Here is a 27,614-nt window from a genome sequence, read left to right as displayed (position 1 = left end):
CCTGTTTAAATGGGGTTCTGAGCGCAAAACTTGGGCAAACATTCAGGCACTGAAAGAATCGCCTTGACAAAAGGTTGAGCATCTCCTATCTGCTTCTGCTGACATAGCCTGGAGTTAGCTGAAGATGTATTTTAGAATCATAGAATAGAATAGTTTATTTTTTTGAATATTTTGGGTATCTTGTTACAAATTTAGATCTAAATGTTTTCATTTAAGGCATAATATAAGTTTATATTGAATAAGAAACTGAAAGTGGCGTTTCTGAGCCTATATCCAGTTCAGAAACCAGTGGTCTATCTTTTGTTTCCGTATTAGTCGAATAAAGAGAAATAAACAGATAAGTGTAATTCATGGGCAAGAGCATATCCATGTTATCTTTTACAAGAAGACCCAGTGTAACATTGGCAAGTTTATTGATATGATCCATCTTTAGACTGAGAATTGTTCAGCTTTGCTGGCAATGTCATTCTGCAAAGCACAACTACAGGCCCTCCTATCTGAATCTGGGCCATGTCTGGCTGCCTCAGGTTACAGATATGCTGCTGTCCTGTCCTGCCAAATTGCAGATACAACTCCTCAGACTTTTACACTCATCAAGAGTTAAAGGTTTGGCCTAGGATTTGTTTTAGCTGTTTCTACAAAATCAGACTCATACGTTTCATCATGATGCAGCATGAAAAAAAAAAAAAAAGCAGGTATCCCTGAAGATGTACAGGAGATTATCTAGTCTACTTTAGTTGGACTTATTATTTGAGGATTAAACTCTATTAAGTATATATGAATTGAAGAGTGGAAGGATTTAGGTAGATGGTGTTGTGTCCCCAAGGTTTTTATGGTCAGACAAGCAGTGGGATTCAGACCAATCTGTATTAAGCTCCCTGTCATTCTTCCTGAGAGTTAACAGCAGAACTGCTCTGAAACAACCAAGAGTCTTTTGAATGGAGAAGCTATGTTGAGTAAAAGAGATTAATATTAAAATGCCTGCAATTCAATTTGCTTTCAGACTAATGTTTTCCCTAAGGATATTTTCAACTTTAAGGGCAATAAGATCATAAGCTTAGATTTGACAGCTTGGAAATTACATAGAAGATGATTCCTTGTAGAGTAGTTTGTTTTTTCAACTAACAAATCATATCAGTTTGCCTGTAGGTTGCTATCTAGAAACCCAAAATCTGCCATTTCTTTTACCTGCAGCATTTTGTTCTTTAATTCACTGAATTTGCCTTGTCCCCTGACAGTGCTCACTGTTTGGTGTGCCTTGCCTGAAAAAATTCTGTTCACTCTCCAACTTCTGAACATGGAATGTCAGATGAGGCAGCTTCTCAGAACGGTGACTGTGAAACAGTGCCAGATCCCTTTTCATCTCTGTTTCCTTTTCTCAATCCTGCTTTTGATTCTTTGTGCTGTACTTAAAAAAAGGGAAGTAGTAGGGAGAGATGGGTGAGTTAAAAAATGAAATTTCTGTATAAGTGATAGAACAGCGGAATAAGTTGGCTGCCATCCCAATGACACTTAGCTGATTCGCCTTCCAAGATCTTAAGAGTGCTACTTGACAACAAAATAACAACTCATTAATGATAAGTGAAGTATAGCTTTAAATGTCACTGGTTATTTTTCTACTGTAAAGTGTGCTGGTTTTGGCTGGGATAGAGTTAATTTTCTTCATAGTAGGTGGTATGGGATATGTTTTGAATTCGTGCTGGAAACAGTGTTTGTAATTCAGGGGATGTTTTCCTTACTGCTTGGCAGTGCTTCCACAGAGTCAAGGCCTTTTCTGCTCCTCACAACACCCCACTAGCAAGTGGGCTGGGGGTGCACAAGAAGCTGGGAAGGGACACAGCCAGAACAGCTGACTGAGACTGAACAAAGGGGTATTCCATACTGTATGGCATCATGCTCAGCATATAAAGCTGGGGGAAGAAGGAAAAAGGGGGAGGATATTTGAGGTGATGGTGGTTTTCTTCCCAAGTCACCCTTACATGTCGATGAAGCCCTCCTTTCCTAGAGATAGCTGAACACCTGCCTGCCGATGGGAAGTGGTGAATGGATTCCTTGTTCTGCTTTGCTTGCATGCCCAGGTCTTGGTTTACCCGTTCATCTGTCTTTATCTTAACCTAGGAGTTTTCTCACTTTTACTCTTCTGATTCTCTCCCCTATCCTGATCACAGGGGAAATGAGCGAGTGGCTGAGTGGGGCTTAGTTGCCCTCTGGGGTTACACCACAAGCTAATGGTATTCATATATGTGAGTTCCCAAATCTTGACCAAGATAGTCTGACAATACTGGATATTAGGATAGATTATATGTAGGGGAGAAATGTCACTGTTTGTTTGAAAGATATTTTGGAAACTGTTGGTCACAGTAAAAATCCAGTGGAGTCTGCATATCTGCATTGCTTTGCTGTATTTTGTAAGCTCTCAGTCAGGAGCATACACCTCTGTTTCCTTCTCTGTTGAGAATTTCTGTGCAGTTTATTTGTGTATGAATTATTGTATATGCCGGATAGGGACATCCTGTGGGGTTTTATGCACGCAATGTTGAAAATAGTTCTAAACTTTCTATTTTCTTGAGTTTGAGAAACATGACGACTTCAAAGCATTTTCCTAGTTCCTATTTATTCCTTGGTTTACATCTGTCTCTGCACACCAGTACAGTCTCAGATCAGACAGCTTACTTCTGACTCATGATTTAGATACATTTATGGGTAAGGAAACTACCCAAAACTTTTTACTCTTATGGAGTAGAGAGAAACAGCTTTCTGCCTCAGCAACTGCTTATACATATTTATTGAACAGCTTCTTTGAGGCTGTTGTCATGAGCTTGCTTATCAGTGAAAATGACTTGAAATTGTCTCAGATCTCAATATCTGTGATTCCAATTAGGAATTTAATAAATGCTGAAGCTGTCTAAATCTTTCATTTATTCACAATGCAGCATGATAATAAACAGCTGATGACAGTGGAGAAATTCAACAGGAACCTACTGTCTAGATTAATTTCTTTTTTTTTTTTTTTTTTGTTAGCTTGCAAAGCCTGCATCTGTGACCATGACACGCTCAACTTCGGAGAACTCGTTATTATTTCCATTGTACTCTAGCAGTTTTCATCATTCACAGTCAGAGGTGTGCAGCTGATGTTAAAGAATTTCCATGCTCAAGGGAGGGATAAACACTCTTATTATTTCATGCCCCAATAGGACAGCCAGGTCTTCTTAAGCAGAAAAGTAAAAATATGACAGCATTAGGGATGTACATTTTCCAGTGTTTTATTTTATCTTTGTACAGAAGGAGGAAATAAGTGTTTTCTTACTTTGAAGTAAAAATACGTGACTGGCTAACCTTGGGTATTTATGTTATTAAAAAGTTTGGTAGTGAATTGTAAGAGATACAGAATTTAGTTTTATGTCTAGACTTCCCAAAATTGATTGGTAGCAAGGTTTCTATTCTTGGTCAATGTTATGCACTTCCCCTTTAGTGGATTTCTGTTTGTTTTTTTTTTTAAAGAAAAAGGTAAATGTGTTGTTTTTCATGATCTTTTTCTATAGGTGCAGTTTTCCAATGAATGATCATGACTGGAAATAATCCAAGCAGGCTGGTTTTGGAGGTTGCATGTTTTTCAGGGGAGATCATAATTAAGAGATACCAGATTCACAGTTTTATGACTTTTATTTATTTTCCTTTTAAGCAGTTTTGTCTTTTTCAGGTTATGGGAACATTCTGTCTAAATCAGTAAATCAGAGAAATTTATGATGGTGAATGTGAATTGTGATTCCTATATGTCAAAATAAAAACCTGCTGTGTCATCATCACTAATGAAACACTGGTGATGAAACAAATAATTCGTACATTTGGAACGTCTCATGAAACTGTGTTTTCACACATTTTCCCTTCAGTGCCTTTTTTTTTTTTTTGTATCAGTGAATGATTGCCAACTCTCCAGCAAAATTTTTGCAGCTCCAGCAATGGAATTTTTTCTGAATCACAGTAAGAATTACTTCTGATGGAGTTCAGCCCTGATATATTCACACAAAAGGTGTATGCCCCATGAAAATCCTGTTTCAAGGGTGAATTTTACTGTTCTGGATAGCTTTTACATCTTGCAGCTAGCAAACTATTTGGACTCAAGTCTCCTTGTGCATTTGAATCATGGCACTGAGGTTTTCATAGAAACCTACAAATTTTATGAAGACTAAGGATTTTGCTAAACATACATTTTATAATGTTATTTAAGCAAAAGACAAGAGGAAAAGTTTTAATATAATGTTTTATCACTGCAAAAATAATTAAAAATGCAGTTCTGGTTTAAATGAAGTAAGGTTAAACCTGTATTCACAATTGTATACAGAGTACATTAAATTTTTTTCAGGTAATTAATGTATCACAGTTATATTTGGGGGGAATATAATGCTGGATTTGTTTTTTGTTGCTGCAGATGAAATTATTGATATTTAAGGAAGTTGAAATTTAATTTACCTGAAATTTAGCTTTTAAAAATGTGAATATTCTAGAAAAAAGTGTTGGAATGAAATTTGAGAGATCATGCTGTCCAATCCTTCCGTACAGTGTGAGATGAGCTGTACTTAAGCCAATCCTAGACTATCTATATTTAATTAGTTCTTAGGAAAAGAAAAATGATAAAAAATAAATAACAACACACCTCTTGTTACAGAAGCTTCCTTCAGCAGTTAGCTTCCATAAACTGCTTAAGAGTTTCTACTACAGGGAAATTCTTCTTAGTGTGTAACCTAAATCTTCCTCACTGTGATTGAATCCTGTTACTTCTTGGCCTATGCACAACAAACATGGACAGCAGTTTGTTTCTATTCTCTGTTCTTTTTATAGGTACATATATACATATACGTATTTATGTGTATATATATATATAAGTATATGGCTGCATGTGTTGTTTTTTCTCAGTCTTCTCTATTCTGGGCTACAATAACTTAAATTCTCACAGCCTATAGGCCCTATTTTTTGGATGCGTGATTGTTCTTACTGGTGTCCCCTGAACTGTCTCCATCTGTTTCACGTTTGGTTTTTTGATATATTGTACCCAAAACTATAAACAGTAGACTACAGGTGGTTCTTGTAGTGCTTGAGCAGATTGGATGGAGCAAATGCTCTTTTATTATAGTTATCTCAAGCCATCCTCCATTGGCAATGTAAGTTAGGGAAAACTTCCTTCAACTGCTTGACAGGACCTTCTGTTTCTGAAATTAAAATGAAGTCTTTACTAGTAACTTGTGCTGAAGAACATTAGAATCACACTACAGTCTCTGGAGTAAAGAAGATCCATACAGAGTAACTAACAGTAGTGTCAACAATACTTCAGATATTGCATAGATCTGAAGGCTGCAATTGTCAAATAAATAAAAATCAAAACAACACAACATTTTGGTACAGCACAGTGGGAACAGCTCTTTTTCTGTAAAGTACATTGTTCTCAAAACTAGTTTACTAATCTGGCCAAGCCAACTCTTCGTATGTTATTACACATTAGTAAGTGGAAAATACAGTGAGATGCTTTTGAAGGTAAGAGGCAAGGTAATGGAAATATGTCATCAGGTTTTGACTTTTCCTGCTGTATCTTTAGATCAGTTCACTGTTGTGGTTGATACTGTCAATTTATTGAGACATTGATACATACAACAGCAAGAAGTATTTATTCACCTTTCAGTGAATGGATGGCTTAATCATGCATATCATCGTGTAACTGGGAGTAGATCTTAGTAACTTGGGCACATAAAATGCGTATCCCTTTGGCTTTACCTTACGTTTTCATTTCTTTGGTAGGCTTCTTCATACTCTGCTATAAGGGCAAACGTTTGGTTGGTTTTTTTATCTTGCTTATATTTCTCAAAAACAAATTATATAATTGAGAAATATACAACCTTAATGAGATTTTCAGTAAGGTTAACTTAAAGTCCAGCATTAAGATTTTGATTTGGAGTCTGGTTTTGTTGCTCTTATTTTTGTTGAACTTGGAAAGCCAGAGTACTAATTTAAGCTGCAAAAGTCCACTCCGTTTTGCATTTCCTGCTTATTGAAAAATCTAGTTTGTTTTTATATGTCAAATATATTCCAAAATAGGAACATATAATTTGCACATATTGCTTAGTAGTGACGGCACTAATGTATATTATATGCAGTGGCAGACAGCTGTGTTAAAAGACTGAAACATGTAGGAAAGCTACAATAAAACAAAAAAAAAAAGAGGACACTTTCATTTTTTAGTTCAGAGCTTTAAAAATGACAGGCAGTTATATGGAAGTACAAATCACTACTAGGTTAATGCTAGTATTTCAGAAGTCCTATCAAAACTTGCGGCCCAGTTAATTAATTCCTTTTATATAGTGTGAATGAGGTTTGATGCACTTTGCTAAAACAAAAGGCTGACAGAAATTAAATTCTGATTAAGAAATAACTATTGAGTCTACTATGTTGGTTTCTCTATTTGCTGGAAAACCTCAATGAATTCTGATGATATTACTAATAATTGAGTGCAGTGAATAGTAACACCTACATTTTGGGAATGCATATCTTTTTTTTTACACCTGCTAAAAGATAAATACAATAAAATTGTGTTGATAAATTTTTATATTTACAATATTTTAGATCTTTGCCCTCGTTAAAGCTTTTTCCATCGATAGTGGCTGTAGCACTGTAATTTGAAGAGATGTCGGATATTGCTCCCATAAGGTTTTAGAAAAGACTAGAGGTTCAACCATGAGCTTGTCCTTATTACCTGGAGAAAGAGGTGCCCACTGCAAAGATCACCAGGAAGTTAAGCATTTTACGTGTAAGTGGGAAATGTGGCTGATAATAATTCACTAATGATTTCCTAAGAAAGAAAACCGAAACACACCTGGAGTGGGATCTTTTCCTTACTGAAAAATGAAATAAGAGGCAAAGCCTTAGGGAGCATTCAAAAAAGCTCAGAAAAAAAAAAAAAAAAAGGCAGAAACTTTTTAGTAGATTTGGAAAGAATGTGATCCCAGGTTATTAGAACCTTTCTATAAATAAGAGTGAGACCATGATATTGTTTAGGTAACTATTTTAGGGCCAAAATATATGCCCTTATACATCAAACCATTGCTCTGCTGCTGTCATAGAAGTGCCTGTATTGACTTTAAGAAGTCTTTGAAAACATGGTGAACAGGAGAGGCCCTCATGCAGCTCGAAAAAATAGATTATGGCAGAGAAGTGAAATTAAAAGATACTGCATTGGTGCCTATGGATTGATAATCATAGGCTGAATCTAATTTGGGATAACAATGATATGACTGATCAAATTTGAGAAAATTATTCTTTTCTCTTTCAGGCTTTTATCATGTTTACTATCAGCTTCCATAGTAACTTCCTCTGCTGTGATTGAGGCAGATTGACCTTCTATGCCATATCTCTGCTAATGAGTTTATTGCTTACTTATTATTGAAGTAAACAGTGGCTAAGATGCAAACATCACAAAAGATTAAGAGAGTTAGTTCTAAAGCGTTGTTTGCTGATCCAACTCTTGCTTAAGCTACCTTAACTATTTGGTCTCCAAAACTGAAATAGAAAGACAGGTAGAAAGAACTTGGGTTTGCCATTAACATATAGCTTCATATGTGTCAGAGAGCTTGCCCTTGTTTTGGCCCCAGAATGAACAGATGATAAAATATAACTGATAAAGGTCTTTGAACAATTTTTTTCAATTCACATTTATTTAAAAAAATGGGCATGATCTCCTTTTAATGAGTTTAGTTTAGTAGTACATTTGCGACTGACTAGGAGCCATAAATTTCAAACATAAATAAAAATTATTCAGTGTCAAAAATAAGCATATACAAGATTATAAATTGATATAAAACCCTATAAAACAGCATTGCAGTGCAGTTGAATCATCATTAATGGCCACAAAAATGCAAAATACTGGCTTTTTTCACTTGAGATAATGTGTGCATTTTTGCTATTTCTTATATTTCATAATCTTAATTTGCGCTTATTTAATCTAAAAAAAAATTAAAGCATTTTGGTTTAATATTGCTATATATTACCATTATATTAGTCATAATGAATGATAGTTTCTTTTAAAAATCAGAACCTGTTATTTCTGCGTGTTTTGGTGAGCAAGGCTCTTTTGATGGGTTGTAACAGATGCCTGTTCAATTACTATGAAAAGAAGTGTCATTACTGTCAGTTATGTAAGTGAAAACACTAGTTATATTTACTGCGATATACTCTGTAGAAGGTAGATTATCAGGCTAGTGTAATGTTGGTCTCCCAGTGAAGGACAAATACAGAAGACTCTTCTCCAAACAGCAGTCCCTGTTCTTACAACATGTTCTCACAACATGTTCTCACAACTGTGGTGTAAGTGAAACTAAGGGGGGCTTTAGTATCATGACTGTACCACTGTGTAAAATGCCATGTTACAGAATCAGGGGTTAGGGGGTGATTCCTTTGTTCTGTCAGTTATTATAGCTTTAAAGATCCTAACGGGTATGTGAAAATACAGTGAGGCTCAACACCTTCCTGTTAACCAGGAATAGCTTACTGAGAAATGTGAAGCTCTTAGTGTCTTTCAGGATAATGGCAAAATTTCCACTGAGGTCATCAGAAACTAAATTTCATCTGTGAAACTCTGAAAAAATAAAGCATAACTAGGAATTGTAAAATATTCTTGGTGTCTGGTAGATTTGTGCAGAATTCATAAAAGAGCAAATTTGAGAACAAATAAAATATAGGAGAAGTTAATTAAGTGTTGCCACTTGTAAGTTACCCTGGGTTTCTCGCAGATATCTGATATATGGCTATAGATTTTGTCATCATTGTTTAACTTCATCTGATTTTGTAAAATGGACAGAAAATGATGCAATATAGTCATTACCAAAATCATATTCTTCTAAAACATTAAATAGCCTGTGATGTGTAAGATGTATCTGATTCATTCCATATTCAGAGTAAATCTTATTACTTATGAACATTTGAATACATGAAAATAAATGCCTACCCAGTCTTCTGAATATTAGTGTTAGACATTGCCGTATAACATTTTAAAACGGCAAATGTTTTCAGCTACATTGCTATTAAAGACAGAGCGACTTTATTCTTCATGCTGAATGCTGTGTTTTATGATAAACTTTAATATACACCATATATTTATAAACCAATATTAGCACTGTGTTTTAGTTTTACTGTGTTTGGTCATTGTTTTCCCTTTCCCAGTGAAATTGGTCGCTGTTATTTTAGTTGCTTCACACGTAGGTTTTCATTTGTAAAAACATTTTTCTTCATATTGCTGGTGCAAAGTCATATAAGTTATTTTTTTCATAGAAATAACATTTCATCCAATCACCTGTGCAACAGTTGGCTGTACAATTGTTGCCTTTCAATGAGAAAGTCTCACCCCATTCAGTTGCACTATACTGTGTATAAAGAGTGATTATCTTTAACTCCAGGGCAACTGTTTCTGTGGTGTGTGAGGGAAAGGGCAATGTGCTTGTGTAAATTAATCTGACTGAACATTTGGAGAGGAAATGAAATCATTATGTAACATTTATATTACTCTATTGCTGAAGGCACTGAGCCTTCCTCCATAATTGTAGCCATAATTCCATCTGCAGTAATATTTTAATTTTTATGGCATATAGGATACCCTCAGTGAAAAGAACTATTAGAACTATGTTTTTGCAGCAAGCTGCATGATATATAGCATAGTAAAAAAAAAAAAAAGTTTGTAATTACTAAATACAATTTGAATGCTATTTATTTCTTTATTGAGTAAGGAAGGAGTAGCTAACTTTTTACTGTTTCTGACAGGCAGCATAAAGAAAAATTCATTCAGTAAGAAAACCGTGTACAAACCTATATCTTTAAGTGGTCTGATTGGGTCCTACTGCCCAGAACAAAATGGATCTGTGTGTTGAGTCTTATCAGGTCACGCTTAATCCCTCTGCACAAAATTAGGTAACGTTAATGCATCCTTCACAGACAGAAGGAAAACGGTCTCGGTGCAACAAATGAGTGATCATCCTGTGCCTTCGTGTAGTCCTTGGTCATCCATCTTTAAGTACCTTCTTCCACCCTCTTACTTTGAACATCCTCTGTATTAATTTGAAAGTGTGGAAAAGAGGTGATTGTTGAAGTGGCACACAACTTTATGCTAAGCTCTAGATTGTCGAGTTTCCTGCATTGTCCATGTGCTGAGGAGTTAGGGTGGCTTGGGTTGGAAGGTTAGAGGACAGTGAAAGACAAATGAGGGCCATTATGCCTGTGGCTTATAGCCATATTCTCACCCCAAGTTTACTATTAAAACCCAACTGAATTAATGTATTTTCATTAATAAAAAGGTTGGCTGAACCTGAATCAAATCCTGCTCTGCTTAATTTCCTTTACTGATTCCCTTTTATCTACAAGTGATAAAAGTGAAAAGATTATTATTAATCTTAAATGAGCTATTTGAGTGATGGAGAGCTGGAGGCTGTTTGCTTTTGGTTAGGTGACTCTGCATTAACATTAGAACACTGAAAACAATAGTATATTATCTGCATTACCTATTTCTGACTTGCATCAAAATGTGTTGCTCATTCTGACGTTATTCAATGCAATTACATCTGCAGCTGCTTTTCATGCCTTTTTGAATGGGGATTTTGGATCTAAATGTTACATACAAATAGGAGTTTCTTTTTATTTGGAATTTATTTAGTGAAAGAATAATGAGAGAAAAAGAAAGGTATTCTATAGCATATTAACTGAGATTTGAGCTCTTCAGTCACTGAACCCCACAGCAGACACTGCAAAAATGTTTTGAACAATAATTTCCATGTTAAACTATATATATTTGCATTTTCTCTTAATTTTTTTTTCCATAATAGGCTCAATTATCAAGAGAATCCATAAGAAAATGTGATGTTTCTTACTGGCTTTTGCAAAATGCTTTTAATATCCAGTAGCTATATACATTTTGTTCAATTCATATGCCATACCTACCATTAGAAGGCAGTTTCAGAGTCTCTGAATGGTTTTGCAGTACTTAACTTCAGCCTGGATTGCCAGGGTAAGACACAGTATAAGTGCCTGCTGAATGTGCCTGATATCAATTGTTCTTTTCACCTGAGGATCAGGAACAGACAGTTAGACCTTGTACTACTTATTGCTGTAGAGCAGAAGTGTGGATCTCTAACATGCTGACATGTTTAACATTTCAGCAGTTCAGATCTTCTCTGGAATTCTAATTTTGCTTCAGCAGACTAGTCCTGCCTAGGTAGGTGAAATGTGAAAGAAGTAGTAAAGGAAAAAAAGAGAGAATATTAGTCAGTGCTCTAGTTTAATGGGCTCCTAATTTTTCATCTCAAATAGCACATTTCTGAGATGCTTTGTTCCATATTTTAAAAGGTTTCTACCTGGGAGAGTACAGAGCACAGAGTATAGAGGGGGTAAAGTCTCGCTTTATAACTGACTTAACAAAAACAAGAGCAGTTTTTCAAATCTGTTGCATTATATAAACCACAGTCAGCTTACTGCATCATTTGTCAGTGTAATAGCTGAAGAACAGATAGCTACAAATACCTACAAAGCATTACCAGGTTTATTGTGCATCCTTTTCAAAGAAAGGTTGTAAAAATGAAGAATTTGGAGAAGTGCCTGAATTCTTATAGAGGTAATACAAGCTGATTGCACATTTAAGTAATGATGTCATAATAATAAAAAAATAATCTATGAGCAGTAGATTTCATCCTGGACACAGCTCATCCATCAAATGAGTTGCATATTGAGAAATACGGTTTTTATATGAATTTACACAGCAGACTGCAATGTATCACATCCTGCGGTTTTCCCTTCTTCTCTGAAACAGGACTTTTCAGCATTTTACAGGACAGTTCTCTAAATTCTTTCCACTTAGACTTGGTCAAAGTTAGGTTGCATTGCTCTGCAAGTATATAAATTTTTACATATATATTTATTTTTTTTATTAAGATTTGGGAAAGACACTCCTATTCCAGTGTCACTGTTTTCTGGTTTTGAATTCTCTTCTGATTTTGGTAGATGATTCTTGTATCTGGAGTATTAAAAGGGAGTAGGAAAAAAATTACATGTTTAGGAAGCTCTTTGTGTATACAAGATTAAATGAACTGTAATTACCCAAAAGTTTATAAATGTAATACTTTATCTTTAAAACTTAGAAATGAGAAAACTGTAGGACTTGAAACTAGGATATTGCAACAAATTCTTTCAGCTCAAGCTTTTGGATATTTGTGTACTGTAAGGTATTTCTGATACTGCAGTCTTAGATTGGATGCTCTTAAACCTTAACTAGTACACTGCAATCAGTTTTGCATAGCTTTCAGTCATAAATAGTCAGAATTTGAGCTTAGGAGGATAGCCAGCAGAAATTGAAACCAAGACCTAATATAAATTGTAAAAAGAGAAGCAGTGAGATATAAAATTTTTAAAAGAATAATAAGGATAATATTGGCAGGTTGTGGAGGCGGTAAGATGTCACAAGCAAAAAGGTTAGAAGTGAAAGGGACAGAGTCATGAATCCGGTGTTGTCAGTTACAGTGCAAAGAAGATTTTGAAGTGGAATATCGCAACTTTGGAAAGACATAAGGAAAATCCTTATATCCAGTTCAGTTCTGCTTGTTTACAGCAGGCAGTGAACAAACTGTTACCCAAATTTCCGCTAATGGCAGAGTTACATAGTTAAAAGAATTATAGGCCTGTAGTTATGAATATTAAAAGATGGGAATAAAAGCCACAGGCATGGCCCTGGTAAGTCTTCCAATTCTGAGATCTCATTATCTCCAGAATAAAGAACGAGAAATGGGCCTACACCATAGAGTTTCTGGGAGAATATCTAAATGAGCGGATATATTATACTCTCATTAGTTCATAGAATCATAGAATAGTTAGGGTTGGAAAGGACCTTAAGATCATCTAGTTCCAACCCCCCTGCCATGGGCAGGGACACCTCACGCTAAACCGTGCCACCCAAGGCTTTGTCCAACCTGGCCTTGAACACCTCCAGGGATGGAGCATTCACAACCTCCCTCAGGTTTTGTAGGTTTCTGAACAAGAGACTTAAAATTTGTGAGACAAATGAAAAAGTTGGTTACAAGCTTTGAGAAAAAAGTAAAAGAGTTTTGCCATGTAAACCATTTGAAAGTCCAAGTGGTGAATAACCACCCCATGTTCTTAATTCTCTACAACCTGATCCTAAGCCTCCATTAAAAGCTTGGGAAACTATTACACATGGAAAGAGAACTCAGAACAGAAGTTGTATCTTTTCTTCCTGTGTTTTTGCCTAACCAGGACCTTCCTTGCCTGATGCTGTGGGGAGCTGGTGTTGAGTTGACATATCTGTGGGATGCCACAGCTGCTTCCCCAGGAAATGTATAAACTTGATCAGAAGCTGTATCAGAGCAGGCTTCTTGGAAGGAGTGGTGGGAGATATGCATATGCAGTGAAGGTGATCTGATAATTTTGTAAGGAAACGTGGTTTTGTATTGTCTGTTGCAAGGTTGGTATCTTGAAGATTTACAGCACACTAGTCCAGGGAAAGAGGAATTACTAAGGGAGCTCAGTTTTGTCAAAAAGACTGAAAAAGTCTGAAAAATCCCATGATGCTGGAACTCTGTTCAGCGAAATACTTATTTTTAGTCAGTTACTTAGAATTTGTAACGATGGGATAGTTCCTTGACCATGCATGGCACTACGCTGTGTGCACTGCTGCTACTATTTTTATTGGAGTAATATTTTTTACATTATTATTTGCACCCATATAAAAAGTTCCCATAAAAGCAGACCACAGACATTGTCCCTTCTAAAGACAAGCAGTATACCCTAGGTAAGCATAATTTGGCAGCCTAAGAGAGCACATACAGCAGTCTGTTGGGGGATGTCTTAAAATATAAGCTTTGTCTTCCTGCTCTGTTTCCATGAAGGAGAACAAAAAAGTTCATTTGTTTGGCAAATATTAAACCATTTTTGAGGGGTTCACTGCTGTTCTAGGGTCCTCTTAAAAATCTTACACGTAACACTACTACTATCAAGAAGGTGGTGCCTACTGTTTTCTCCTACATTATACTGCAAGTTAATGGCAGCAGATTGATTGATATCAATTGATTTTCTCTAACAGTCTCTTTTAAAAGTCAGAGGAGGTAGTAGAAGACCATGAGTCTGCATATAATAAGGACAGGCTTTTTTTTTTTTCAATCTTTTGATCTATTAACATGTCATCTCAAACAAAATAAAATTAAGTAATGAAGGTTTTTACTCCTGTGTTCTTAACAGATGTGTCCTCTTTCTTCAGTTTCTTCCACAACATGATTGTAAGAATCCAAAAGAACTGTGGACTCAGTGTATATTTAACTACTTATCAGTTCTTACGATCTTTCCGGAATCATAGCATGATTCCGGAAAATCTGTTGAATCTATTCTGTGATTCTATCCTCATGTTCAAGTGGTAGCTTACAAATTCTCATGGCAATACTTCTGAGCTCTCATGATATTTTATAGGTTGACTGTTAATGATTGTTAAAACTGCTGCTATATTTAGGGAGGGAAAATAAAAAAAAAGAAAAACTGTTTTAAAGAAACTAAAATATTTCTCATTGAGTGAACCATTGTTTTAAACAGACACTTATGGCTGTTAAAACCATGAAGAAATGCAAGAATGTGGAAACTGTGCTCTGAGAGGTAGTATCATCAGTTCACTAAAGAAATTGCTATTTTCAAAGGAGAAACCTTTCCCAAGGAGTGAAACACTCTCTAATAACTTCTTTAGCATTCTAGTTTTCATTGAATTTTTGAATCAGTCAGTTATCAATAATTCTTTTAAACTATGATCAATTATCACAGACAAGCATAAAGCAACACTTCTGAACCTAGAACCGTCATAAAGAATTCCCACTCAGTATCAGTATTTATACTGACATTGTTTTTTTCTTACATAGTTTGAAGCTCATATAAAGCTACTTGATACCAAGATTTCCTAGTGTAACTTGCACTTTGGCATGTTCATTAAATGGCAAAAGGGGATTCGGAGCAGCAGAGTTCTTGACATGAATGCTATGCCATCATTTCTTATTGTCCTGTATATGCCTCAGATTTAACTTGTCTGCCGTTTACTCTCACTATGTCCTTGTAGCTTGCCCTGATGGCATTGCTGTCACTTACACTGAAACTAGGAGACCAGTTTTTTCCCTGGGCTATGTGGACGTCAACAGTTTCTAAAAATAGTCATGTATTTTGTTCTGCTGCATGGTCTTAATTTAGCTGAGCTTCCTGCCTTAATCATTCCTTTGTGACAGGTTTGCCAAATCCCAGATCCTCAAGCATTTTACACAGCCCCACAACACCCATCTTAATTTCCTGCATCAGTGTGTTTGTGCTAACATTTACTTAAATTGCTTTAATTCTGTGTGTCACTGGACTTCTGTACAGAGGTTGTTTTCTTTACGTATCTCTCTTTCACTTGAATATTTCTAAAATGATAAAGGATGGTTTTAAGCACTTGTGACTCGGTACACAAAACTGCACTTCAGTAATTTGTTTTCAATAGGCATGTCACAAGCAATGGACTTTGATAGTTCTGATAATCTCATGAAAAGACTTTTTAAAGTACATGGTTGCCATAATCATTCAGAAAAGGAAAGTATCTCTTAATGCATCTCTGACCCTCTCTTCTCAACAGTACTGCTTAGAGTCACTTTATTCCTAAGGTTTACATGACTTCTCTTTCTCCAAGTTTAACCTTTTTCTCCTCGGGTCTGCTGAGGGTAGAGGAGGTAAAAAAAACCCAACAAAATTTAAAGTTAGGTTTTTCATATACCTAAGCTACTTTCCCTTCAGCTTACCAGTCATAGTTAGAATATGGAATACTGTTGGTGAAAAAAAAATACAATTTCTCTTACTATATGTGGATTTGATCAAGCTGACGTTTGTATATAGTTTAAAAAAATAATATGCAATAGGCAAATGCAAATGATTTTTTAAAAAACGTGTTCCACTTTTCTTTCACTGCCCTTCTTATAAACAATATCTTCCCTCTTCTCTTAATGTTTTTCTCTCCCCTTTTTATGCTTTTTGTGCTTTTTACATCAGTCTTCTCAGACTGGCACTGTGTTACATTTATTAACACACAAACTTTGTGGGTAGTTTGAGAATTTTGTTTCCTACTTCCATTACCCTGGGGAAAAAATCTGCTGAAAAAAAACCCCATACCTCCCTGTGGGTCCATATCCCCACAGGGATAGGATAGAGTCTTTAAACTGTAATCTTTCTGTTCCTCAAAATAGATTTTAAAGTGAGTAAAGGAATTGTAACCTTAACTCTATATTCTCCCTTACTCTCTTGACTGGGAGTCATGGAAAGTAGAAAAGATACAAAAGTCCTGCTTTACTTCAGTGACTGTGTTTGAAGTGCAGATGTCTTTGGTACTGTTTAGTGTACCAACATAGATGTACACCACGATATCTGTGGGTTTTGGAGACATCAATAGAATTGTTTAAACTTGTGTCCCGTTTGATTTGAAGACTTATGTTTGAAATCTTTCAGGTAAGTTAAAAAGTTGGAAAATACTTGAATTAAGCATAGCTATGCAAACTGAAACCATTATCCTTTTGTGTATACACTATGACTTGCTTTCAGTTACACAATCACAATCTTTTTTTTTTCCACTGGAATCTACTTGAAAAATAAAACAAAAAAAGTTTTGAGCTATCTTCTGGTACTCTCACAGGTAGGCTTGGAAGCTTTAGAGCTGTCCTTTGAGCTCTAGCTGCAGTGTTATGGCACTTCTTGTGAGTTTCCAAAGGCAAAGCTACTAGTTTACATTTATCATTATAAATAAAAATGGCTTCTGGCTTTCAGGGTAGCTGCGTAAGAGCCGGCATCCCTGGTATTCATGTGCCCTGTCCTCTGAAGTCAGGTGGCTGTAAGATAATTGTCTATTGAGAGTAATCCTTATACTAACTACTGAATCATGGAGTCTGTTGTTCTGGAGAGTACTAGTTGGCACGAGCTAAATCTGTACTTAATAGCTTAATGATATACACATTAAATTTGCTGACATTGCTTAATTTAGTATTCTTTACAGAAAAGCGGGTGTATACTACTACGCCTGTGGATTTCTGGTGTGATTTTGGGGTACACTTCCCCGGGGGCCAGTGCTCTGTGGTGGTTACAGACCTTCATTTTCACTCTGGTTGAGGTTGTCTCTTTCTCCCTCATCCCTCAACTTGCCCATCACCCAAACCCTCCCTCAGTTTGGCCTACCCTATCCCCTTTCTTCTGATCTATCAAGTTTCAGGTTCTGTTCCACATTCTTCTCATTCTATTACTGGTAACACTTTTTCAACATGACTTTCAGCATCTTCCAGTCTGCTTGACTGTACACTTCGATTTTCTCATTATCTCCTCTCACCTGCATTTAGTGACTCTCGCCTGCATTTAGTGGAGTGTGAAAGGCAATCATAGGAGTTACTGATATTAGCCCCACCCATATTATATTGCATTGTGAGTGTGTCCGAAGAAAAATTTCTCGAGTCTTAGGTTTTGACATACTGGCTCTCAATGAGCTCAAGCATACATTAAGTAAAATATAAACTGAGCAGCAGTCAATTACATAGAAAAGGAGATGACCAAAATGAGTAATTCCACACAGTGACTGATTAAATAGGGATGGCACCTATAGCTGCCCACCCATGTCTGCCCTGCCTGGGTATCATTATGTGGTGTCTCAGTGTTCCTGGACCAGCTTATTTACCACTAGCCTGAATCAACCTCAGTTTTTAAAAGTGGAGCAGGCTGTAGTTGGTGTTTCTTAGCAATTTATTACTACACCCCCATGGCAGGATTAACAACCTGAAAGAAAGGCTGTATGGACAGCTAAGGTGACCATTTCACCAACCCAGTCCAGTTCAGTTCCATCCAGATTTTCAGTGAGGGGTGCTGCTCTCATAAGGATATTTTCTGCTTAGCATTGTTTCTCACTGGCTACTTAACTTTGTTTATTTTAATTTTACAGTACTTTAATTGCTGTTTTCCTGTGTGGCATATTTTGCATATCTCAAGGTCTCTTTTTATGCATTTTGACAATGTACTACTGGAGGAACAGTTTGACAATAAATAAACCTGACTTGATGATATTACAGCAGTACTGCTATAGATTCCCATTTTCTGAATTCCAGAGAAGTTAAAGAAGCTTTTGCTGCAATCATATAAAAACTCAAGTGAAAGATCTAATTACGTTGATTAATTTTGAGCCAGCTTGTTGGTGTTTGTTTTCTGTAAGTACTGAATTCTTCTGTATAGAAGTATTAGCTTTGGAAAAAGATAAATATGGTGAAGGCCATGCAAACCATGATCATGATATATCTCTGATGGCTAGAATTTCCTAGTGTAAGGCACAGGATTATTCCTTCTTCCTTCAGTGGCAACTATTTGAAATTGATTACTTTATTATTTTTTTTAAACTTAACCTGAGGAAAATTGGTGTTTAGTGGTAAACTTTAGAAGTGACTTTGTAGATAAGGCAGCACTGTAGTAGCAACTGCAATAAAGATGCTCTCTGCCATAGTGATGCTGTCCCAGAGATCACAAACAAATGCATGGTTTTTAATGGTGACCACTGGAAGTGTGTGCATGCTTCTTAGCAGGAAGGTTGCTACCGATCACAGGACCTGGTAGTAGGAACTAACTTGCAGTTTAGACTTTAGTCTAAAGCTATTAAATGTTACTTGATCACATTAAATACTTTTATAAATTAATTTTTCAATTTATTCATTTTTTGTGATTATTTATGAAAAATCCATAAATTAATATTTTATAAAAGGAAGGGAAAAAAAAACCATGAATAAAATCAGTTAAATTGAAGGATCAATGACCTGACACAATAAACAGCTCATCTACAGCACAGAGATGCCTTAGTCCACTTTAATTGTTCACACCTATGGATATAATAGGAAAGCATTTAAAATACTTTCACTGCTCTATTTCAAACCAATTACAAATGTATTACATTGTGATACGTAACTTGTTAATATTAAATATAACAGTGTTTTGATTTTGTGACTGTAGACTAGGAATGTTCTTTTCAATAATATGAATCATTTCACAGAAACAATGATAAAATAGTAAGGAAAGAAATAGTAAAGGAAGGTCAAATTCAAATATTGGTTTGGTTATGAATTTTCAAATGAAACTAGGATTTTATTTATGTCTTGGGGCAATTTAAAATGACTCATCATTTTGTTTTCATTGAAGTTAAACTTCTGAATTTCTCTGAGATTAGACTTTGTCATTTCTTTCAGTTATGCTTATCTTGTCAGTTCAAGCTCTATCAAGTTTCTGATTCAAACCAGCATATGAGCAGAAATGGTGTCATATCAATTGAAAAATCCTAGTTTGCGTTTTCCTTGGTATACGGGAAACATTTCAGTCAAATACAAAATGGAACTATGTGCTACTATATACACTTGTAAATTGGAAGAAAAACATGTTCATATTCATTTAATTGAATGACATCTTCTATATTAAGTCTGATGTCATGTCCCTTCTTTATTTAATCTTGGTTTAATTTTTGTTGCTAACTTTACATTATTATTTTGATTATTTTAAGCATAAAAACAAGCACTGCCCAGTGAACATGGCATCCACAAATATCAACAGCAATTAATTTAAAACATTTTTTTTAAAGTCGGTACGGATACACTTGCCTACAGAAATTGAGGGAAGGTCCTGTTAGCAGTGGGGAAATATAAATTATGTGTTGGTATTGCATTCATGGTTTTTTAGTCTGAATCTGAAATGAAAGAGCTAGGATTAGTGGGGATTGTGTGACTGAGTTTTCTGATAATGGAATCCATTTCCTAAAGAAATACATTTAGCCAAACAATTTCACTAAGTGTGTTTTAACACTCCTTTATTATATATGCTGCATACATTTTCTTAGTCTGTGGACATATAAAACTCAAAAATATTTTGTATGCTTATTTCATTTGGTGGTCATACTGATCTTTTGCACCTCCCTATTTGTGAATCAATTTATCTTAATTTGCATTAATCCAGACTGTTCTGGTCACATAGGAAAATTTTAGAAACTTTTATGACTATTTAAATATATATAAATTTAGTTATTGCCACACGGGTATGAAGTCTAGTTTCTCTGGACTTTACATGGCTAAATGTCTGTTTTATTATATTGTCTGTTGAATAAATCAGAGGCATAAAAAGGTTTAGGTTGGAAAGGACCTTATAGGTCATCCAGTTCCAACCCTCCTGCCATGGGCAGGAGGGACACCTTTCACTAGATCAAGTTGCTCAAAGCCCCGTCCAACCTGGCCTTAAATATTGCTAGGGATGAAGCAACCACAGCTTCTTTGGGCAACCTGTGCCAGTGTATCACCACCCTCATCATGAAAAAGTTTTTCCTTATGTCTAATCTAAATGTCCCCTCGGTCAGTTCAAAACCATTCCCCCTTGCCCTATCACATTACATGCCCTTGTAAAAAGTCCCTCTCCAGATTTCCTGTAGTCTCCCTTTAGGTACTGGAAGACTGTTATAAGGCCTCTCTTGAAATTTTTCTCCTCCAGGCTGAATGACCCCAGCTCTCCCAGCTTGTCTTCACCAGAGAGGTGCTCCAGCCCTCTGATCATCTTTGTGGCCCTCCTCTGGAATTGCTTGAGCAGGTCCACATGCCTCTTGTGTTGGGGGCCCTACAGCTGATAGCATTACTCCAAGTAGAAGAGCAGAATAGAAGGGGAAAATCTCCTCCCTCGACCTGCTGGCCATGCTTCTTTTGATGCAGCCCAGGAAATGATTGGCTTTCTGGCCTGCAAGCACACACTGCTGGGTCCTATTGAGTTTCTCCTCAACCGGTGCCTGCCCCCAAGTCCTTCTTCTCAGGAGTGCTTTAAAGACAGTCTCCACCCAGCCTGTATTTGTGCTTGCAATTGCCCTGACACAGGTGCACTTGGCTTTGTTGAACTTCATGATGTTTGCACTGGCCCAACTCTAAAGCCCGTCCAGGTCCTTCTGGATGGCATCTCTTCCCTTCAGCATGTCAACCGCATCACACACTGTCGGCAGCAAACCTGCTGAGGGTGCACTCAGTCCCACTATCCATGTCCAAAGATGTTGAACAATCCCAATATTGATCCCTTGGGTCAATGTTCAAAGTTGAAGGTAAGACAAACACAAAACTTACATTAAACTGACCTTGCCATTAAGTATTCTTACCCGCATGTTAATTTGGAAAAGCATGCTCAGCATTTGAAGAAGTGGAAGCATTCCTGTCTTTGGATTACTTTAAGTATCTAAGCAATTCCCAAATGAAACTGTCCTGAGTGTTTACAACTATTAATTTAATTTGTAACTTCTTGTAGGTGATTGGTACTATATTGTTTGAGTTATTTTTAAAACTTAAGTGTAATCAAAAGATGCAACATGATGTGGAAGGTCTCTTTCCAAACTATTAGCATTCGGCATAATGCCAGAGGCATGAAGTCTATATTTGACTGGGAAACAATTGCCTTGGCAGAGGAATGTCAGTATCTCTTTTATAAGGAAATTCTGTGTTGAGAGATAATGGAGAGAAAAACTGCAGTGCCAGATAATCTGAAAAGAACTTCTGTTCATCTTTGCTACAAGGCACTTTTAGGCAAACCTGAGACATAGTCTAAATCATGACACAGTTCATGCAGCCTCCAGAGCAGTTAAGAATGAAGAGACATTTAGTCTCTGCTTGGGCTCTGACATCTGCACTACCTCTCTTTGGAATTAAGTACATAATTATATTTAGACATGTCTAGTGAGTCACTAAAAGGTAACACTGGAAAAGTGAGACACAAGGTTTGTTTTCTTCTAGCAACATTCCAGGCTTTGACCCAAAGCCAAACTTTTTTGTTCCATTTTGCCATAGAGCATTTCACATAAAGACATGCACTGGCAGACCACTGGCATTTAACCTCACCTTATTCAGATGATTTGCCTGTAACACTCCATTTCCCCCCTTGAAAGACTGTGTGTTGCATTGTTCTTTTTTATTTTGCTGTTTACATCAGCGTGGTTTTGCCAAGCCAGAACAGACTGGGTTATTTGTTAGCTCAATTTGCAGGTGTTTGTTCTGGGGGGCGCTAGATAGTTGTTAGCCCAAATAGTACCAGATACGTTCGTTCAGCTAATACTGCCTTATGGCTCACTGATTCTTGTGAAAAAAAAAAAAAAAAAGCTTATACAGTGAATTCTTAATTGGGCTTGCTGATTACAAATGCTTGCAGCTAACAGAATAAATTATGATTGGTAGGTAAATATCATTCTTGTTTTAACCAAGGTAAAATGAATTAAACATTAAAAGCCTTGTCAGCTACTAATTGCAGCTTCAATTCTTTTGAAGCATTAGCTTTGCCAAGAGCTGGACATTTTGTTAAATAGGTTTGTCAGGTGAGTATTTTCCTCACTGCTGCTGAAATGCACAGCTTTGCTGAGTTCAACGTTCATCTCAGTCCTTGGATTATCAGGTAGATTGAAGTACGTACAGCTTAGGGGTCACCAGCTCTATAAGCATCTTCCAACTTTAATTTATTAAAGCTGTAATTCTGTGAAATGTATATATAGATGCCTCTTCATGTATTGAACTGTATGAGAGAAGCATGAGGCTGTGTTTGGATCTAGAGACTGTTCCCAGCTCACTCAGAAATTTTTCACCAGATGAGTCCAGTACGTTGCTATCATAAATTATTAAAAATCATTATGTTAACTGAACATAAGTAACTCAGTGTTCAAATGAAATATAATTCAGCTGTTCTGGAACCAGTAACTGAATAGAGTTTTATTAATCTAAACTGTTCCTTTGATTTACTATGCTGTCTGCATGCCTCTGACTACTCTTCCAGTACTAAACACGCTGTGATAAGCCAGATGGAATGAATATGCCTTCATGGAATTTGCATTTACAGCAATGCCCCTTTTTTCCCAACATATTTTTCTTTTCCTTAAAGCACAAAGGACCTGCTATGGTACACCTAAGGATAATTTCTAAGCCTACTTTTCCTATTTACAATATAAATGTTTTGGGGGTTTGTAGTTGGGTTTTGGTTGGTTGGTTGGTTGGTTTGGTTTGGTTTGGTTTTGGGTTTGGTTTGTTCCTTAATTATTGCTAAAATAACCCCCCCCCCCAAAAATAAACAACAAACCAACCCAGCCTTTGCAGAGTTAAAAATGTGTATGTTGCATTTCCTAACATGCACAGAAATGACAGATATTACTTCCTTCAGACTTCTCCAAAATGTAGAGCATTAAAGGTCTTCGTAAAAACAGAGGCAAAAGAATGACTTGAAAAAGCAAACATGAAGTTTAGTAGTGAACTTGATTACAATTAGTTGCAGATCTGGTATCTGTGCCTCTGAAGCATGGTTTTAGTCCATTACCCAGTTACCAATTGAGACAGTTCTCAGACAATAAGAATTTATTGTGATCTATCTCTGGCAAGTAAGAAATATAGAAGCTGCAGTGATACCATATACTGAATTGAACTGCATTAGATTAATACCTAGTTTTTCCATGGACTTGCATACAGTATTGTGTTTTTACTTTGTATCGGTAACCTTGAGAATGTAGTTTCCTACTATTCCTACTGTATTTCTGCTGTTGCTTCAATAGTATTTTATTTGGCTTGTGGTATTCCCAAAATTTTGCAAAGTGTCTCTTATTACTGTTTTGTGCACATGAATTTTTTTATGTTTTTTTTAATTATTATTATTATTTGGGGTTTTTTGTTTGTTTGCAATCTTATTTTATTAAGTATACCAGAATATTCAGTCATGGAAGTAGTTTGTGGAATTACATCTATTATACCACTTGGATATGACCCGATTTGTTATAAGAAGACCAGAGCATAGCTCAAGTGCTCAGTGCATTGTCCTGAATGAAGCTTTGTCTCTGAGGGCTGCCACATTCTTAAACTTTACTGTTTTATTTTAGCCATTGATTTTCCTTCAGAACACAAATGCCATAATAATACTGCTCAGTAAATTTTTTTGCAGTACTGAATAGCTGCTTGTTCTGCCAAAGGAGTGTCAAATTCTGTTACCAACCTGTCTCATGTTACATCCTTTGCATCTATCAGCAGAGATGAACTAAGTAAGTTTGGTAACTCGTTTTTTGGAGGAAGTGCAGATTGCAAATCAAGTCAAAAGGAAGGAAAGCAACTTTCCTGAGCTTGCTTGTTTACATATTTTGATTGCAGTGATTCCTGGCATTTTCAGAGGAAGCCTCAATGAAGCCATTCTTTCTCTTTGCATGCTGCTCAGGCCTTCCCCTCCCTGTGCTTGCACACCTTGTCTGTCCTGACATTGCTGTTTCCTCTGCACCTCCTCCCTTCAAAGCCACAGGCAGCTCCCTGCTCACTTTCTGATTCCAAAGACAGCTAAGGGTAAAGGAAGGAAAAAAAAAAAAAAAGTACATGAAAAAGGAATGCTGCATCTGAAGGGGGCTTTAAGCTGGTAGCCAGTGGACTGTCTATGTGAGACTGAAGGAAGTTCCTAGGAGAGCTGGAAAGGTCCTCAGGTGAAAGTGGTGGTGGTTTGGAGATAAGGGGCTTGCATAGGTTAGCCAGAGGCTGATCAGGAATATCTATCAGCAGTGTTTTTCACAGTTTATCATTGTACAAATGTTTTATTTTCAGAATTACTTAGTTTTAGATTTTCTACACTTTCTTAATGTATTACAGGAGGAGACAGTTACTAATCCTTGGGGCATTTTACCAGCATAAGCTCACAGAATTTCTGCATGATTCATGATACATATTCCTGTAACTTAATCATCTAGAGTGTTTATTTGGTATGTAAATGCTGGAAACAGTGATGTTTCTAGCTGATTTATGAGTTAATGCACTTTGAAAGCAAACCATCTATATGCTGTGTCTAAAATATCAAGTGTTATAAAATTGCTGATAGTCAGAAAAAGAACACTGATAATGGGCTTACGTTCTCTGTGTGCAGCTGCAGACAATATTGGTAGGAAATAGAGGAATACAGAAGCAGAGCCAGCTATACTGCAAAGATTAGTAACTGAGTTGCTGAATGCCTGAGTGTGATTTTTTTGTTGAGAATTATGTAGTCCAAGGTTTACATTTTAGACAATATTTTTAATAGAAAAGTTGTTGTTACAGACAATGAAAAATTGCCTATAACCAGCTTTCCCAGAGAAAGCAGTGAAAAGCCTTTCTGTGAGAACCAGAGAAGTTACTCAGGTAGGAGATGGCTGTCAGGAGAGTATTTGTTGTATATTTTATTTCACCTATTTTTTGGTGTTTTTTAAAGGATTAAAAAAGAAGGTTTAAAGGTTTTTTTAACAAAGAATTTTGTATTCACGTGAAACTTCATACTTCCAAGACTGCTAAATTGTTATCTGAGCAGAATTAGAAGCTATTTTAGATTGTGAGCTGTGTGTACAATTGGCTATAATCCTGTGAAGCCAAGTTGCTCCTGACTATTCTTCTATGTGGTAATACAAATATTTCCAAAATAAGTAAATAAATTTGTAATTAATAAAACCAACAAAAAGAAGAAAATAAAGAAAATGGAGTAATACTGAGTTGTAGAAATTACCTGGATTAGATATGATTTAGATCAAAGAGTAGCTATAAAAGAACCGAAGAGGAATTGTCGTTGAGTGTGGAACCATAGTTGCCCAAACCGAAGCTTTTTAGAACTTTATTAATAAAAGGCAGAACATAAGTGAAAACATTTTTAATGGCACTAGTAATTCTGACCTGACATAACCAGGACCCGAGAAAGGAGGACACTGTGCAGTACTTCAGTTTGTATTTTAAAGGTACATGCTTTTATAGTCCCACAAGGCTAAATGTCCTCAGAGGACATTTTGTTAAGGTAACTAAAGCTTCTTTCCCGCTAGAGTTTACTCAGCACCTGGAAAGAGAGTTCATAAAAATTACAAGGAAACATACTTCATTGCACAAAGACTATTGCACCAGAGGGAAAATCTTCAAGATTGTAGTAGCAACCTTTTTTTTTTTTTTATGAGCACCATGAGAGCAGAATTACAGGAAGAGTTCTTTATTGCATCTTGGTGCACTTGTGAAGCTGATAAATGAAAGAATGATGATGGGTCAATTTTAAATTCCTGCTTTGTAACCTGTCCAACCTAGGCTAGCTCTGCTAGCATAGGGCACAGGCTGTGAACCAAGCAGAGCTCAGTAAATACACAACATTAACCTCATATGTGTATGTGTGCTTGGGTTTAATGAAACTGCGTCCATGGCAGCAAAACAAATGAAGATGTTTTAGTATTATTATTAAGACCTACATTTTTGTAGGTATAGTTTTTACATTTTGTTTTAAGCTTAGGCTAATGGGGCAATTTTTGGGAGGGAGCTTTTAATACTATATTTATGCAAATAATTGTAAGTACATAATTAACACAGAATAGCAGTAAAATGTTTGATGGGGATGATTTTGGTACAGGTTTCAATTTGCTAGCCATTGAATGCAATTACTCTTTTGCCCAGAAGTGATACATGAGTGTTTTTATTGCAGAACCAACAGCAGGACAGTTATTTTCCTCTGATAACAGCCTGTTCCTGTGGCTTTATACCATTAATAAATGCATGCATAAGTGTGCGCTGGGATGAATAGGCTTTCAATAAAGGCCAGGCAAAGTAATAATCACAGGATTTGGTGTGACATTTTGCCAGCATTCACACATATTCTTGACTTTCTAACATTTGTTTTTTCAACTCATAAATATTTCTGCAAAGTAGGCACACTTAAATGACACTGACTTACTTGGAGACATTAAGTGCATTAATAAAATGTGAGACAAAAGTCATTGGTGCATGAAGTTTTTTAATTAGGGGAGGAAAAAAAACCAACAGTCTTTTAGAAGAGAAAGTGTATTCTGAAGAGCAACATTTAATTGTCTCAATTTCTGTTACTTTCAGGTATACACTTATTTTTTGTTTGGGGAGGGGGGGGAACGGACAAAAAATAAAAACAACCAAAAAAAATATTTATAGTTGAAATAAGAAAAGTAAGTTTGAATGCCCTGTGGAGAGGAGATGGTTGTTGGAACATAATCATTCCTTTCATTATATTCTATGAAATCAGGTTGTGTACTTTGTAAGAAACAGGAGCAACTTCTAATAACTCACACTTCCTAATCCTGTTGCAACTTTGATCATTTCTCTTTTTAATCAATGACTATAACTGGACCTAACAAAAAGAAGTGCAGTCGCTCAGCTCAGACAGGTAACTTTTATGTTTTGCAATATCTTTTTCATTCTAATGAAATCTTTCTCTCCATTTTAGACAAATATCACTTGCTGTGTCATAGCACATGGATTTCAGGACTGCCTGTGAAGAGGTAGGATCAGATGTTTTTCTTTTTTCAACAATAGTAGAATCAAATTGCATGAACTTTTAATCCTTTTTATATGCAAAATCCTTTTTTCCTCACCTTTTTTTCTAAAATGAGAGGAGTTATATAATCAGATACAAGTTATTCAGCTGATCACTTTATGGTGGCAGACAGACTTTGTAGTAGAAGATGAAAGAATTTGCCCAGGTGTATTCATCCCTAGCCATCACCTCTGCCCATTCCAATTTGCCTCTGT

General features: G+C 36.2%; 1 protein-coding gene across 5 annotated transcripts in view; it reads left to right on the top strand.

Moving 5' to 3' along the window:
• The window catches only part of SNTG1 (syntrophin gamma 1), a 305,233-nt gene that overhangs the window by 132,141 nt on the left and 145,478 nt on the right, over positions 1 to 27,614 (top strand). For all 5 annotated transcript variants that reach the window (XM_061354827.1, XM_061354829.1, XM_061354830.1 and 2 more), the window contains exon 2: positions 27,310 to 27,364. In XM_061354827.1, coding sequence (XP_061210811.1) covers positions 27,338 to 27,364 — 27 coding nt within the window. In that variant the 5' untranslated portion in view covers positions 27,310 to 27,337. The remainder of the gene's footprint in view (positions 1 to 27,309; positions 27,365 to 27,614) is intronic.

The sequence above is a fragment of the Neopsephotus bourkii genome, unplaced genomic scaffold (assembly GCF_033783945.1).
Source record: "Neopsephotus bourkii isolate Nb327-2 ecotype Australia unplaced genomic scaffold, CSIRO-AGI_Nbou_v1 NB_753, whole genome shotgun sequence".
Lineage (NCBI taxonomy): Eukaryota > Metazoa > Chordata > Aves > Psittaciformes > Psittacidae > Neopsephotus > Neopsephotus bourkii.
The sequence above is the reverse complement of the archived record's forward strand: the minus strand, read 5'-3'. Positions and strand labels throughout refer to the sequence as shown.